Source organism: Peromyscus eremicus, chromosome 17 (assembly GCF_949786415.1).
Source record: "Peromyscus eremicus chromosome 17, PerEre_H2_v1, whole genome shotgun sequence".
NCBI lineage: Eukaryota > Metazoa > Chordata > Mammalia > Rodentia > Cricetidae > Peromyscus > Peromyscus eremicus.
The window spans coordinates 26,438,099-26,454,801 of NC_081433.1; the positions used below are offsets into that span (position 1 = coordinate 26,438,099).

General features: G+C 41.7%; 1 protein-coding gene across 4 annotated transcripts in view; it reads right to left on the reverse strand.

Moving 5' to 3' along the window:
• Tnks (tankyrase) overlaps positions 1–16,338 on the reverse strand; it is a 153,443-nt gene extending 137,105 nt beyond the window's left edge. Inside the window, exons 1-3 of one of the 4 annotated variants that reach the window (XM_059244387.1) lie at positions 16,160–16,338; positions 15,913–16,056; positions 9,676–9,954 (exon numbers count right to left, since the gene is read on the reverse strand). Coding sequence is in view for 1 of the 4 variants with exons in the window: in XM_059244384.1 (XP_059100367.1) it covers positions 6,645–7,302 (658 nt within the window). In the remaining 3 variants the exon portion in view is untranslated. Of the gene's footprint in view, positions 1–6,644; positions 7,357–9,675; positions 9,955–11,375; positions 11,497–15,912 lie in introns of those variants that run through there. The other 3 variants (XM_059244388.1, XM_059244385.1, XM_059244384.1) reach the window with 3 other exon arrangements.
• Between the last annotated feature and the right edge of the window lie 365 nt (positions 16,339–16,703).

Here is a 16,703-nt window from a genome sequence, read left to right on the forward strand (position 1 = left end):
ATTTTGCAAACTCCACTTATGTCTTTAAGGATATACCATGTTTCACTTTTCATATTTTGTTTTACTGTGTCTTTCCCATGTTTATTTACAAATACCCATCACTGTGTTCCTATCAGAATTCAGACACTGACATGATACTGGACAAGTGTGGAGCCTAGAAGCAATACCACAGAGCATACCTGTATATTAGGCTGTGCCTTCCAGGTTTCTGTAAGCACATTCTATGAGGGACTAAGGGGGTCCAGCCCCTGGATAGTCCCCTCCCAGGGTCCGGGAAGAATCTACAACCAGCTGATAATTAATCTTTGATGAAAAGAAATGAATCTATGTACACGAGACTCCTTAGTTCATACACTTTATTATTCTGTGATAGTTCTCTCTCTACACAGCTTCTATTCTGCTCTCATGTCTAGCTCCGTTCTTACCTGATTTCTCTATATTTATCTACTGTCCCCTCTAGGTTCTATCTTAATTCCTTCATCCAGTTCTGTCCCTTCTAGGTTCTCATCTATCTAGTTCTTTCCCCTATCAGCTCCTCTCCCATCTCCTTCTCTCTCATCTGGCTCGTCCTCATCTTGTTCTTCCCCATCTGGCTCTTCCTCATCTTTCATCTCGTTCCTCTAGTCCTCTCTTCTAGCCCTTCAGTCTGGTTCTTCCCCATCTCAGTTTGTTCCTCTCAAGTTCTTACCCATCTAGTTCTTCCATTCTCTTCTCTCTTCTCCCCTTGTGCCCTGGAAGTCCCCGTATATAAAGGGAGGGTCCGAGCTAAATTGTGTAAAGCTATTACTTAACGTCCACCTCTCTTAGGTGGTATCTCCTTGTGGAATTTACCGCAAGTCTTGCACGTGGGCTGTTATCACTGTTAGGCCCTAGGAAGTTGGCGCCCACCTGGGTGGTGTTTCCTGTAGTCCTTGAAAGTGGCTAAGGGAGATAATCTGATTCCAGAGAAAGCCTTTCCTGAGGCTGTTCTCCAAATACCTGGAATGTGTATGTCCAGAGGGTGATCAGTCCACACTGTTAGTCCTTCTTAGGGAAAAGTCAATTGGGAAAACTATGAAGGCACACATGATTTTCATAACAGAATACAGCTGATATATAACAAGCCAAGTAACACCAAAAACTCCTTGGGATTTGGCTTCCTCTGGAGGAATTCCCTGATCCCTCCAAGTAGTGACTTTGCCATAACCAGCTGAGTTCTTATGATATATTCCTGCGGCCTGCAGCAACATTCTGTTGGTCACACAACAAAATCATCTAGTGACGGATTTCTCCAAACTCATCCCTATCATTAAGCAACATGGACACTGGAAGTGTGTGCACACCTAGTGTAACCACCTCCTCCCGAGGATGGGTTGAGCCCACTCTATCAGACTCAGCAAAGGTGGGTGAGAACGCTGAAGAGTCTAAGTTCGAGTCTACTCACCTGTCGTGCTGCCTCACTTGCTGATTTTCTCTGAAATCAACTGCTATGTTGTGAGCTGCTCTATGAAACTGAATACCTCAGTCCAGAAACCTTCAAGGAACTGTCGGCTACCAACCTGGACACTTACCTAACCCAAGATCCAGTAATTCCAATATGTTTTTGTTCAAGAAGGAAAAAACCCTATACCCACACGACAAGATTTCAAGAATGTATGTCACAACAGCTTTACTCATAACAGTCAAAACTGGAAACGGCCTAAGAGTCCATCAATGGAAGAGAGAAACAAGCTTGGTGATAGCACACTGATAGAATGAACTCTACTGAGCGTGGGCAGGAACTATTGTTCTATTATAGGGGGTGTGAACTGTACAGGATCCCTTTTATAGAACTTTTAACACATAAACTGCTAATCCCAGAAAACCGAACTTCCTGACTTTGTGGTGACTTTCTCTAAGGAAGGGTCTGAGTTGTACAGTGTCTGTAGGCATCAAAACTCAGCTGACTGGGGCACTTACTCAGTTGTCTGTAATTCACACTGACATGCATTGAAAGAGTCTAAGACACTGAGGAATATCTAAGGAGACAGCGTAAGGCAGAAATATAAGCAGTCTTACATAACAGTTTGCTTGTTGCTTTTTTCATTATTGGAGATGTGTTTGTAATGTCATCAAAGAGCTGGTTTATTCTTTAAACCTTTGGGGCAAAAGAGAAAGACACTTCATGCATCTCCCTAACTCTAAGCTCCTTGTGAACTATAAAAGGAGGTCATTTACTGCACAATTTTAAGAAAACACAAGGTACACGCAATCCCATTTTCAACCAGCAATTTGAAGTCTAGGAAGGAATTTACAAAGCAAGTTCCTTTTCTTCTCCCACAGTGAGACCTTTCAGTCCTGAGGAGCCGGGCTCAGTGGCACAAGCCAATAATCCCAGCACTTGGGAGGCTGTGGCTGGAGCATCAGCGAGCCAACCTAACCTAAAGAAGTAAGACTCAGGCTCTAAGATACTAAGAACCGAGTAAGTCACAATCGAGGTTGCTGTCGGCAGCAATAAAGAGCAGAAGGGCACAGGACACACCGATCCCCACTCCAGGACTGAGGCACTTGGACTCTCTTTTTGCCACAGATTAGAGGACACCGTGTATTCAGCTAAAACAACAGCTGGACTGGAGGCAGGGGATAGTATCTTTATGGAAAATCAGGCTCTGGAGTGAGTTGGGCAACTTTTGTGGGGTTAAGTGTGTGCTACATTCTATTTTTGGCTACTTTTGATACTAAATGCTTTATAATATTTAGGACAATACAAGAATATGTTAATTAACTATACAGAAGCCCATACCAAACATCTTCAATGTAAAGTAAAAACTAGGCTGGGCATGGTGGAGGCTCTGTGAGTTTAAGGCCAACCTGATCTATATAGTGAATGAATTCAAGGACAGCCAGAGATATGTTGAGAGACCCTATCTCAAAAACAAAACAAAACAAAACAACAACAACAAAAATACCATGAAGGGATGAGTCAGTGGTTAAAGGCACCTGCTGCTTTTCCAGAGGACCCAAGTTAAGTTCCCTGTCACCACTTCATACAGCTCACAACCACATGCAACTCCAGCTCCGGGGTATCCAACACCCTCAGGGGACCCCACACACATGCACATCCCCATAGACACACACATATACACAAATTAAAAAACACAATTAAACTTTAAAAATAAATAACTACTAAATACTGAGATCGCAAAACTGAACCTTTAAAAAAAATACATCTACTGGGCGGTAGTGGCGCACGCCTTTAATCCCAGCACTCTGTAGGAAGAGGCAGGTGGATCTCTGTGAGTTCGAGGCCAGCCTGGGCTACCAAGTGAGTTCCAGGAAAGGTGCAAAGCTACACAGAGAAACCCTGTCTCGAAAAACTAAAAAAAAAAAAAAAAAAAAAAATACATCTGAACTCTTTTGTAAAAAGAAATTTCATCAAAATTTTACCAGTTTGTTACTAAAAATATATCACTATTAGGAAATGAATTAAGGCAATTTCACTTTAAAGTGGTACTTAGAAAGTTCTATAGTGACCTGGTGTAGTAGTGTACATTTAGAATCACAGCACTCCAGAGGCAGAGACAGGCAGATCTCTGTGAGTGTGAGGCCAGCCTGGTCTAAACGGCCAATTCCAGGACAGCCAGGATTACATAATAAAACCCTATTTCAAAAACAAAACTAAACTATCTTTTTCTGAAGGATTTCCTAACTGCTCCAAACCCAGAATTAACAACCTCTTTTACATACTCCAAAAAACAGTACAATATACTCCTTTACACTTTGTGAGATTCTGTTATTCTTTAAAGCCCCTCACTACCTAGTGCTGTGAAGTTATTAACTATCTGCCTCTCCAAAGTTTTGCCCGTGTTTAACACATAATGAACTATTAGCTATAATTTTTAAATTTTTCCATCCAAGACATTTACCTATCCTTAGGGGAAAAAAATATATACATATGTGTGTGTGTGTGTGTGTGTGTGTGTGTGTTACTACAGTAACAACCAATTAATAGTCAACTAACAAGTACTTTTAATGACTCAGCATACATCTAATGGAAACTAGACTTAAGGAAGCTCTAATGTTCTACAAACAAATATGAAAGTTTAATATAAGTACAGAATGTTGGGGGTTTTTTTTGTTTTTTTTTTACCATGGAGAATTCAATAATTATTGTTTTGTCTGTTTTCCACAAATGAGCCAAACAAATGAGGTTAAAAAAAAAAAGTAGGCTGTATCGAGGTTAGGTCCTCCTAACTACAAAATAATTATATGAGGCCGTTTCACTGTTTGCAGTCCACTGAATGTGGGTCCACAGAAAACAACTGCAAGCCATTTGTGGAGCTAGCCATGACTGGGAAAGGCCCACTCCTCTGTGGATTCACTCTAAATGAGGAAACTGATGCACAAAGAGATATAAGTAGCATGTTGGTGGTTAGAGATCTGTGAGACAACGTATTAATCAGATTTGGGAAAGAGTACTTGGAAGTAAACAGTCTGGGCTGATTTATTAAATCAGACTCAGACCTTTCATTTAGCCTAAAGAAAAAGAAACCATGTGTAGTGACAGAGGCCCGAGGTCCTAGCACGTGCCCGGCTGAGGCAGAAGAATCTTGAGCCTCGACCTGTCTTGATAGACAGAGAAAACGAGTGAGGAAAGAAAGAAAAGCAAGACAAGAAAAAGATATGCAATTTCATATAAAACCAGCAAGGACTTGAGTTTTCATCTGGTCAGATGAAAGCCTACTTATAAGCCAGCACCACACTCAACAGTTAGTGTCTAAATATCCAGCATAGCTCCAACAATCGGATGATGATTTCCAATGTTTATCATACCATTGGTCATTCATTACCCATTTCTGGATCACAAACACAATTTGCTAAAAATCAAGTGGAAGATTATATAAACTACAAAAGTACAATACACATATAAGGGAGAGTGTGGTTTTCATTTCCTGAAAGTTCTGATTAAATTTTGACAATAAAATATCTATTTCTAAGTATGGGCTGAAAAAACAATCTGGTAGCTACCCTTTTCTATAATCCCTAGACGAGTACTTTCTCCCCTCAAAGCTACATAACTTAGGAACTCCTCACTGCAATTACAAAACCAAGTACAGATTATCATAGCTGAAGCTCCAAATCAAACTGCTGACTCAACATCCATGGTCCACTACAAGCTCACTTGAACACGTGTACCTCACTTTCTATCTGTAAACGAGAACGGTAGAACCTACCAAGTGGTAGAAAACCATCATACATAAAGTCCTTAGTCAAAGTTTACAGAACAAATTGAAGGAGTAACACCCGTGGAAATGGACACCAAGAAGAGCTGGAGGTGTATAGCCCACTGGTAGAGGACTTGCTCAACATAAGCTAAGTCCTAATGTTCAACAGCATCAAGACAAACAAGGAGCCAGAGAGACGGCTCTCATGGTAAGCACTGCTTACTCTTCCAGAGGAACTGAGCACCCATATTGGGTGACCCACAACCTCCTATAACTCCAGCTCCAGCAAACTGCCTTCTTGGGTCCTCCACAGGCACGCTCGCGCGCGCGCGCGCGCACACACACTGGGCAAATATTCACACAGACACACAGGTGCTTGTGAATAAAAGCAACAACAACAAAAAATTTTTTTAAAGAAAACATTTAAGGGAGGGGTCTTTGGTATTTTATTTTAAAGGTGAGCCTTTTAATTTTGTATCCTTCTGTCTTCTTTGAATTTATAATGCATATGTAAAGTACATACTCCAAATGTAATGTTTTAAAGTACATAACCTAATTACTCTTTATTTAAAAAAACAAAACAGGAAGTATCAAGGCAGTGATTATGGCCCTTTTGTTTTTGTTCTCCATTTCTGTGTTTTATAAAACATTATGTCTTTCTAAAAGAAAACGACTTGCTCAGAAGGGGGGGAGGAGCAAAAAAAAGTAAAGTCCAGCGTTTAGGAATCTGTGCTTTTTTGGAGATTTTTCTTGCCAAAGACTTCTTAACTAAATCCCCACTCAAACAGCCTATCATCTTTGTCTCTAAGAAAACGAGCTAGCTGAGACAAGGTAAATACACAACGGTGGCGTGCGGAACTTGAAAGCTGCTCTTTCTTCCCTTATCCTTAAGGCTCACAATACCCTTATCACTATTGTCTCGGACAGGCCGGTAGCAGTCTTTCCCAACAGACTGTAAACGTCTTAGCAAAGGTGGAATTCCACAAACTCCATCCGTCTTTCGTTGTGTTACTAAGAATAGGGCAGATTCTTAAACACTTGTTGAGTTACCGGACACTTCTCTTGGCTCGGACTGTCTTCAAGAGGCACAACCGTGTCAAACAAAACTAGCACACAAACGACAAAGCTAGTCTAAAGCGACTCCAATCTAACTTGTCTCACAACACACTCCGAACCGAAAAAGTTTTAAGTATGTCCATATCCAGGGTCAACCACGACACGGAGTTTACCTAAGTTGAAGTACCACGGTTGCGATCGCCAAAGAGTGGATTCACACTTCCCACCCACCCCCTTTCCACGCCCCCACCAACCCAGGCACGAACTTCAGGTCTCAGGGTGAGGTGTAAAAAGAACACCAGCCAGGCCCCTACTTGTCCCGCTACAACCTGTAACTCTTTTTGGTAGTCCGATCTCCCGCCCTCCACTCCCAAACCCGTAAAAGACAATCCCAAAGTCTCCCACCTGCTGCAAAGTGCAGGGGAGAAGACTTTCGGCCGGCCATGTCCTTCGCATTCACGTTCGCTGCGTCCACCAACCTCTTCACCCGGGACACGTCCCCATTGCGACAGGCCTCCAGCAGCTCCCGCAGGGCCCCACTTACGGCTGGGACCCCCGGGCCCAAGCCCGCTGCCCCGGGTCCCAAAGTCGCTGTGGAGCCCACTCCGGCCGCCTCGGGGCTCTCCGCTAAGCTCGAGCCAGGGGAGGACGGGGAGGAAGACGAAGAAGAAGTCGGGGAAGAAGTGGACGACGCGGAGTTGTTACCGCCACCGCCGGCGGGGCTGGGAGCCACTCCGACGGCGGCGGCGGCGGCGGCGGCGGAAGCTGCCGGGACCGCGGCCGTAGCTGCCACCGTGCAGACGGCGCCGTCCACCGGGTCGGGAGATCGCGGCCTGTCGGGCGGGTCCCGGCTGCCATCCCCCTCTGGCAGCGCCAGGCCGTGCCGCGGGGAGGCGAAGGGCGCCAGGCCGCCGGCCGTGGGCGAGGCCGGCGTGGGTCCCGGGGCCAGGCCGGGGCTGAGCGGCGGGGGAGGTGGCGGTGGCGGCGCCGAAGCCCCTGGGGCGGGCTGGAGCTGTTGTTGATGATGGTGGTGATGATGCTGAGAGCGACGCGACGCCGCCATCTTCCCACTCCCCCACTACTGTCACTGCGGCAACGGCGCCACCGCCCGCCCTCACTTCCGGCTTTTGGGCCAATCAGAACCGAGCATACCGGAAATGATTCTTGCCGAAGAGGGTGGAGCCCGAGAGAAGAAGGGAAGTATTGGGAGTTCAGAGACCAGCCAGCCTGGGGGCGTGGCTTTGTAGTAGGGAGGCGGGCTTTTGTGACGCCCTGGCGGGCTGGCTTGGCCGATTTGAAAGCTATGTGGAGCCACTTTCCTGCCCGAGGAACTTCCTCCCAACTTCACTTTCTGCGGGATTGCTTGGGCCTGAGGAAAAGGTGTCCGCCCAGTCCCCGCTTCTTGAAGCAGATATTGAAGTGTAACTTGATGCCAGCACCCATCCCATGTCCTCGCCTGAAAAATGGAACTAATAGTACCCACCTCACAAAATCGTTTGCAGGGATTAAGTGAGCTAATGCATGCAAAACGCTCTGAGGCATACATAACTCTAAGTAGCACATTGGGAATTTTTAAAAATGCAGGGTTAGATCTCCCTACACCCCTGTTCATCGCTTCGGTCTCTTTCTGATACAGGACAGGCAAGACGAATAAGGGCACTTTTATATTCTATAAGGGTACATTTGTACCTAATACTGTAGAAAGGAATTCGTACACGTACACGTTGTCAATAGCTCGATTTGTTTGTTTTAACTCGGGGTGCCTTGAGAGGAATGCCAGGCTCAGCGGCTATGGGAGTATGAAAACTTAGCAAACCTAACTCGACAGAGACTAAGGAGGGGCAGGTGCAAGCAGTGAGAAAAGAGCACCAGCCACGACTCTCGGAGACCAGGCTGACCACCTGACCAGAGAGACAGGGCCAGACTCTGGGATGATTGACATTCCTTGTTCCTGTTTGCTAGCTGGGAGATGATGAGTAAGGCAGCTCTCTAAAATGTTAATCCTGTCTTCTCAGATTACAGGCCCTCTGAAGGAAGCAGTTCAAAGATTCATCTATTCTCTACTTGTTGGTTGCTCCAACGCTGATAGTCTGGAGAGAGTTTTCCCTGGAAATTTTCTCACTCTGTGACTTTGCTAGATCCCAATTTTAAATGGTGATTCAGATAATCACAATTGAAATTCAAGCTCTGCCATTTCCTGATATGTACATTCAAGCAAGTTACTTAACCAAACATTCTGCCAGTTTCCCTTTTGCAAAGCCAACAAATTTGATTAAATGTTAATTAAAATTAAGATTTTTTTCTTATTCTGTCTTTGTACTTTTATTTCCCATTTTAATTTTAACTAATTGTGAAAATGTTTCTTTTTCGTTTTGTTTGTTTGTTTGTTTGTTTTTAAGTTTGGCTCTTTCCCCCTCCATTTCTCTCCACTTCTCTCTCCTCTCCCAAACTAAGATTAAAAACCTGAATTCTGTCTGTAACGCACCATTAAGGTGCCATTTTCTAGAGCTGTTTTCTTCTCTACACTTCCTATTACTGTAGATTTTGTGTGGTATCAAGAGATATACCCATGAATGAGATCATTTCAGTGAGGTCTCTGTTTCATTCCAATTGTTCAATAGTGAAATAGGCATTGTGGAAGTACACACTAATAGCACTACTCTAACAGAGTGGACACATGAAGAGTCTTTCCCAAGAAAAAAAACAAGGTGGATCAAGCAGAATATTAAGCCAATGATTGTTTCAAGTGTTCATCATGAAATATAATTAGCATAATGTTAATATTCTCATTTCAATGAATGGGTGAATTTTGGCATATCAACTGAATACAATAAGATTAGGAACATGAGTGGCGTTTGGTTTTCATCGAATCTAGAACTACAGGTTATAAGTGTAACATTATCTTATGTCTTATACACTTGTGCCCTTTTCCACAGTGACATTTGACAAAGGGTAAGGCTATAGCAGAGAACACAGTGAAACTAAAATCGGGTCACAACATATGTTCTCATAGTTTTGACTCTTTTTCTGTGCACAAATGGTATTACATGTGACAATCTAATTTATAAATCTTAATACATTTCAAGAAACACATTCAGGTTCCCTCAAACAAAAATGTCAATGGACAAAACTTAAATTTACAATAAACTCAGAAAATGTATTTTATTGACTATGAACATACTGCCCTGCCTTAAATTCCTTATCCAGAATCCAAAAAATGTAATCAGTCTCCCCTCCAAATAAAATTGTACCCAAAGCATTTCTGAACAGTGAAATCCATAAACCAACTTGTAAGAAGGTATGTCAACAGTGTTATTTGGATGAATGAAGCAAGAACTGATAATTGGGTTACTCTTTGGATGTTCTACAACTCTGCAACAGGCATCCATTATGGATTGATTACTACAAACCTCGAGATACAGCAAGACCCACTTACCCAAGGTTTTGTATTTATATTTCAATCCATGACCACATAGTTTCTCATGAAGGAAACAGAGCAAGGGATGGATCTCTATTTGTTATGATGATCACCAACACCAACGGAATAGGTTCCCTTTTCATAATCAAAATTTGGAAAATTCTTATGATGACTATAGAGCAGAATGCTAAGTCAGCATTGTTCTCTTGAGTCTTCTTAACATGGAGTATTTGGGAGTGGAGGTAAATCACCACAATGTATCAGAAATCAATTGTCCTTCTGCCCCTTGAGTGTTCTCTGAAAGGGAAGCATAAAGAATGTTTCATCTCATCATCCCCCGATGGCCATTTACTCATATATTGCAGAAAGAAGTAATGGTCAAACTATTTTAAAATGCATTTATTTTGTCTGCTTATCAGAGCAAAATAAATAAGAAAGTCTCTGCTGGATAGCATGAAAAGACTGAATTGCCTGAAACTGATCATAATACATTCTGAAAATACATTCAGTCAATTGGAAATAGCTTTTTTCATCCTCAGTGGAGAGTAGCAAAGGTGCTTAACATTAAGTATTTATAAAGTGTATGGGCTCAGAAGGACTAATGTTGAGTTCTAGACAGGAAAGGGCAGCTATCACTACTTAATCTGTGGTTATGCACAGGTCCATGAGGGATAGATCCATCATACTAGATACTAGAGGGATACACTGTGCTAGAGAAAGCAAAACCTAGAATCTAACAAACAAAAGAATTGCATCTCTAACAATTTTTAGTCAGCTAGCCTAGGTGGATACATTTCAACCTATGAACCTGACTTTACTGGAGTCTTGTCATGAGGATTCCTTGTCATAGGAAAAAGCCCTATTTTTTGTAAGTACTCCGTGAATGTTAGTTCTGTTCTCTTATGTGGCAAACATAAAATTAACAGGACATACAGCCACTATTAATAACTTTCTCCTCTCAACTTCTTTTATGATGAAGATAATAATTAGGAGCAAATATCTACCATTTCACATGTAACAGAATTCTTTTTGTTTGTTTGTTTGTTTTTTCAAGACAGGGTTTCTCTGTGTAGTTTTGGGGCCTGTCCTGGATCTTGCTCTTTAGACCAAGCTGACATCGAACTCACAGAGATCCGCCTGGCTCTGCCTCCCGAGTGCTGGTATTAAAGGTGTGCATTACTACCACCCGGCTCCAGAATTCTTAAAGATTGATTTGTTTGTTTGATTAATTCAGAATTCTTATAAGTCCCTCCAATCTCCAAAAATTGAGAATCACAGTAAAGTAGTGTTTTATCATTCTCAAAAATATTTACACAAAAATCATGTCCAACTGATTTAAAAATACAAGCATACAATACTTTCCTAGGCCATTCTATTGACAGAGAAAAATCTGCTAACTGAAAACAAACAAACAAACAAAAACCTCTGTTTCTGGAATGTTATGATATCTGTTTTTCTCCATGGTAATTACATGAACTCTCTTTGAAGGTTACACCATCATAAATAAGCATGAGTTCCATGTTTCTGTCTCGGTCAAACTTGGCTTGATTATTCTATTCATGCATTTCCAATGGATCTGCCCCACATATGAGTTCATTAGTAGTATTTCAGATCTGTTAAGTCCAATTATTCTTTGATGTCCTGTATAATGCTTCCTTGGCAAATCCGCCAGCACGAGGCAGAGCTATAACTTAATCAAGGCAGCGTCATTTTCTCACCTTAGTCTTAGAAAAATATGTCATTCTTACATCAGAAATGCCCATGGTGCCATTGGCCCAGATTTCTCTATAAAGGTGTTACAGTCTCATAGCTAAAGTTCCAACCAGAAATCTACGTGAGTCATAATGACAAAGGTGACCAACAGTTACCATGGCAGCCATCATACTGAATGAATTGTGTCAGACGAGGTTTGTTAAAAAAACAAAAACAAAAACAACTTCCTATGAGACAAGAAAAGGACAGGACAGTAATTCAAAGCTGACAAATCTAACTTGAAGTTGTTTTATATAAAAGATAACTTCCTTTAAGTACCAAGGGCACTTGATGCTATAGAAGTTAAGAATGTGGATTCTACATGTCAAATGCTTAGATATGCATCCTGACTTTGTCACATTGAGGATTAATGCATTGGCTACCCTACAGTTTTGGGGGATACATGTGCATGTATGTGCACACGTGTGTGAAGACCAGAGAATAACCGTAGACATCATTCCCCAGGTGCCATTCATCTAGTCTTTAACCGAAAGACAGGATCTTACCTCCCGGAACTTGCCAAATAGACTAAGCAGGCTAGCCAACGAGTCCCAGGGGTCTGCCCATCTCTTTCTCCCCAGCTCTAAGATAACAAGCACATGCCACCACACCCGGAGCCAATTTAAAAAAACAAAACAAAACATGGGTTCTGGGACTCAAACTTGCAAGGGAAGTATTGTGCCAAATGAGCTGTATCCGTAGCCCCTGCCAACATATATTTGAACAGAATGGTTAAAAACTTGTTTACTCTACTTAAATGTTTTCGAACTAAAAATACTCCTTTCCTTATGAATGGTTTTAACTCAGAAGTAATTAGAATACACATGTGTACTCCATTAAAGACTATCTCATGCAATATACACAACACACACACACACACACACACAGAGAGAGAGAGAGAGAGAGAGAGAGAGAGAGAGAGAGAGAGAGAGCTTGTATAGCATTGACAAAAAAAAAAACCAGAACTGCTTTTTGATAAAAATCAATGAGTGAAAATTATTTTAGTTAAGTGATAAGTATGTGCAATTTCTTGTACCAACTTGTCCCTATATCTTATCTGTGGATATTTATTTTGGTGTTCAATTGTTTACCATAAAATATTCAGGACAAGCCATATACATATAATATATACAATACATAATATTATATCACACACACACACACACACACACATATATATTAAAATCCCTAGAAGTCATAAGCATATTTAGAAAAGTTCCCAATGGTTCCGGAATGCACTGGTAAGGAATGCATGCACAATGATATAGTGACATGTGCAACTTTAGAGATAGTCACTCAGGATAGAGCTGATGCAAATGCAAAGCAATAGACTAAGAGATGTACCCAGGAAACCCAACCTTCCCAGTTAGAGCATCAGGACATCCACAACACCAAGATGATTAGTGGCTCCCACTGCAAACCTAACAAAGCTAACTAGACAGAGAATAAGGAGGGAGAAGTCAGTGCAGGAGGTGAGGGAAGAACACCAGCCATGAATCTAAGAGATCAGGCTGACACACACACACACACACACACACACACACACACACACACACACACCCGAGCAGAGAGACAGGACGGAAGCGTGGGATGATTGAGAGGGAAGGAAGACCGATGCAGAGAATGGCTGAAGCATATGCCTACATGTAGAGGATGAGAGGGGCCTTAGAAAGCAGTTTGGAGGAAGCACAAGCAATACCAGCTAGCAAAAGAGAAGCCAACTACCAATAATAGATATGATTTTGTCAATGAATGTTGGCACAAAGGGAAGGAAAGGACTATAGTAACAACAGAAAGGAGTGATGCTAAGACAGGACTTTCAGTTTATGGTTATATGTTTACTTTGTAATTTTTTATAGTTTATGTTTTATTAACAAATAGATCCTACTTGTGTTATTTTGTGTTATAGAATGATATTTGCTCTGTTTTTTTGATCTTCTATTAAAGCAGTTGAAATATGGTAATTCACTCTGTCCCATTTCAAGCACCTAGAATATCATATTCTCTTCTACTCTCTTTTTGTATGTTAAGTCTATTGATCTATGAATTCATATAAATATGGGTCACGCCATATAAAGTGTATACAATTTGGAGCCCAGCACATTAACTCAGCACTCAAGAAATAGAGGCAGGTGGATCTCTTTGAGTTCAAGAATAGCCTGGTCTACATAGCTAGTTCCAAGCTAGCCAAGGCTACATAATTGAAACCCTGTCTCAAAAAAAAAAAAAAAGTATATATGCTTTGGGATGGGGAGATGGGTTAGTGTTTAAAATACTTGCTGTACAGACTTTAGGATGGGAATTCAGATCTTCAGAACCCAGGTAAATACTGAGTGGATGTAGTTGCCCACCTGTAAGTTCAGAGCTTGAAATGTGGAGATAGGGGATATGGAAAGCTGATTAGCTAGACTGGCCATATTGGGCAGTTCTGGGTTCAATCGAGAAGTTTTTTCTCAACCAATAAGACAGAGGACAATGGAGGAAGACTCCCAAAGTCAACTTGGGGCTCTCGCATGTACATCTGCACACATATAAATACGTACACATCCACACAACTCCACACACGCATACAAATAAAATACACACTTTGGAAGAGTTCAGCATGTTCAGAGGTGTGCAACAGTTGCTGCAATCAATATAAAACTTTTCCAGCACACCAGGAAGAAAATGCATGTCAATTATGAGCACTCAGAGAGGTTTTTAAGATGGAAAAAAATTTAATGTGTCTTTATGGCAATGAGAAATGTCTAGAAATGTAGAAGAGGATGTTCATAATGTAGGAGCAAGGGAAGGAAGTCATAAAGCTAGTATGTCCTTGGTAGCACTGTACTACTAATGGCCATTCCTCTCCAAAATGCAAGCCTGGGTAACTCTACCCAAAAAAGAAGTGTGAGTAGCTGATATGCAAGGTAATAGAAACATGAAATGAATAGTGAAATATCCTTAGAAACATCAGGTACAACAACTTCACTAGAGGTAGCCATTAGTATTCAGTGTGATATTCTTCCTCTTCTATTATGAATATTTACTTATATTCATCTTTGCTTTCTTACCTCTCTTATCACTGTACCCTCGAAAAAGCATGTATTAGTAATCGTTACCTTAGGATCATAGTATTGAAGCTACGACAAAAGAAGACACCCTGATATGCCCATTGAATTTCTTGTGAAGTGATAAGTTCATTTGCATCAGAGTTATTAGAAGAAGAACATCTGATATAGCCTTGTAAGCGAGTAACGCATATACTGAACTAAGGTAATGTTTGGACAATTCATTGTTTCCTTCGAATATTTGACAAAAGAAGAGTGAGGAGAAAACTAATTAGAACCCCTTTAGAAATCAAAGTTACGTCCTTTTATTTTTTTCAAGACACATGCTCTCACAAAGGAAGAGTACAAATCTGCAGTCATCTCTCCCAGGAAACCTGAAAACTTATTCTAAAGAAATAATTCTGCAAAGGAAAATGCTATTGCAGATAAATGTTTATAGAGGCGAGAAGCTGGAAGCAAAATAAAAAATAATCAGACACACATTATTTAAGACATCTCCTTTGTTAGAAATCATAAAGTCCTACTCAAATAACAAATTGGGGAGTCTGTAAAGACATGGGAAAGCATTTACAAAAGAATTTCAAGGGAGTGATGGAGGATATATTGTTCATCTTGAGGCATGGAAGGAGAAGGGGAAGACCAGGCTTTGGTGTCTCATCTTCGCCTGAGTCCTGGTTAATTCTCTTGCCTATCTTTTGACTTTAGCAGACTAGCTGCGACTCCTGTCCCCCTCTATCAGTATGTCTAATAATTGCTGAGTTAAGACTTGTGAGTTAATAGAAAGAAAAAGGTGGAGCTTTCAAATTCTACTCGTTTCTGTCTTTATTTTATTAATAAAAATAGATACAAAATAATGCACATAGCATTATAACTATGTAGACTATTGTAATTGATTGTTAATTTTTCTTACTGGCCCCTTATAATTCATGCCCTTTGTCCCTATTTAAAGGAGCAAAAGGAAGAAACAATAATTGTGAAAAAAGAAATTCAACAGTGCATAAAACCTGTATTAAACCTAAAACCTCAAACTTAGTTGAATTGAAAAAGTCAGGATCAAACCATAGAGCAGACAGTGACCTGTATGGCTAAATGCATTGTGTGCCCTAAAATTCATATGTGGAGCCCCTCTTTGTTTTTTGCAAGTAGCATCCATAGCCCAGCTATTATAGGACGGTGTGGCATGTCGTTGAGGAGATTCATAGAGACCATACCCGTAGGCAGATGTTGGTCAAATATAAAATGGGCAACAGGGGAGGGAGGCTAACAAGGCACTAATGGCAGACACATTTACTGGCAGAGGTGATAATAGAAGAAATGAGCTTACTGACAGGAAGGGTCCACAATGCTCCATGGTCTGTGGCCCTGGCTGTTCCTGTTGCATTTACTCTTTCCAAATTATCCTTTTCACCATGCTGCTGGAGCCCAGTGGTGACTAGCTGGACAGGAAACTCACCTAGGCTTCAGTGATGACAGATTGGACAAGTGACCCCTCAGACGCTGGGTAGCCTTGCCACAGTGCCCATCAGAAGATTCCGAGCAGCTAGCTGGACCAAGAGCACGTGTCTTCTCCGTCTTCTCCGCATGCTCCTTTGACATCCTGCTTACAGGGAGGGAGACTTTTATTGGCTAGGTGGTGTAAACACTGGCATCCTAACTGACTTTTGTTCCTTGTGAGACCAGTGTTCCACAGAACAGCTGACCTATCCTATGAGGAGGAAGCAGGTTCTCTTAGCAGATAGTACTAGCCGTAGTTCCCAAAGTCCGTTAGATAGCTCTTATCAGGACACTCCAGTCTGGGCCTGCGTAGCCCTCTTCCATTGCTCCTGTGGTTTGACTGGACCCTTGTGAACACCGCATCTCAAGTCCTACTGTTTGTGAGTTCACTGGATAGAGATGATGTCAGGAGGGTGGGGCCTTCAGTATGAGATCAGTGCCCTGAGGGAAGGACCCACCAGAGAGTGTCCCCTGCCTGCCTCCCTGCCTTCTTGCCATCTTTGCTATATCCTGCGAACACACACAGGAGAAGATGGTCTTCTTAAGCCAGGGCAAAGGTCCTCACCAGAATCTGACTATGCTGTCACACTGATCCTGGATTTCTAATGTCGCCAGATGCAGTAACACCTGCCTATAATTTCAATACTAGAAAGCTGAGGCAGGATAACCGTAATTCAGTACGATGTGAGGTTCTGTGTAAAACAAAACACCAAGAACCTAAAAATGAAAATTAAACCTTGATTTTAGACT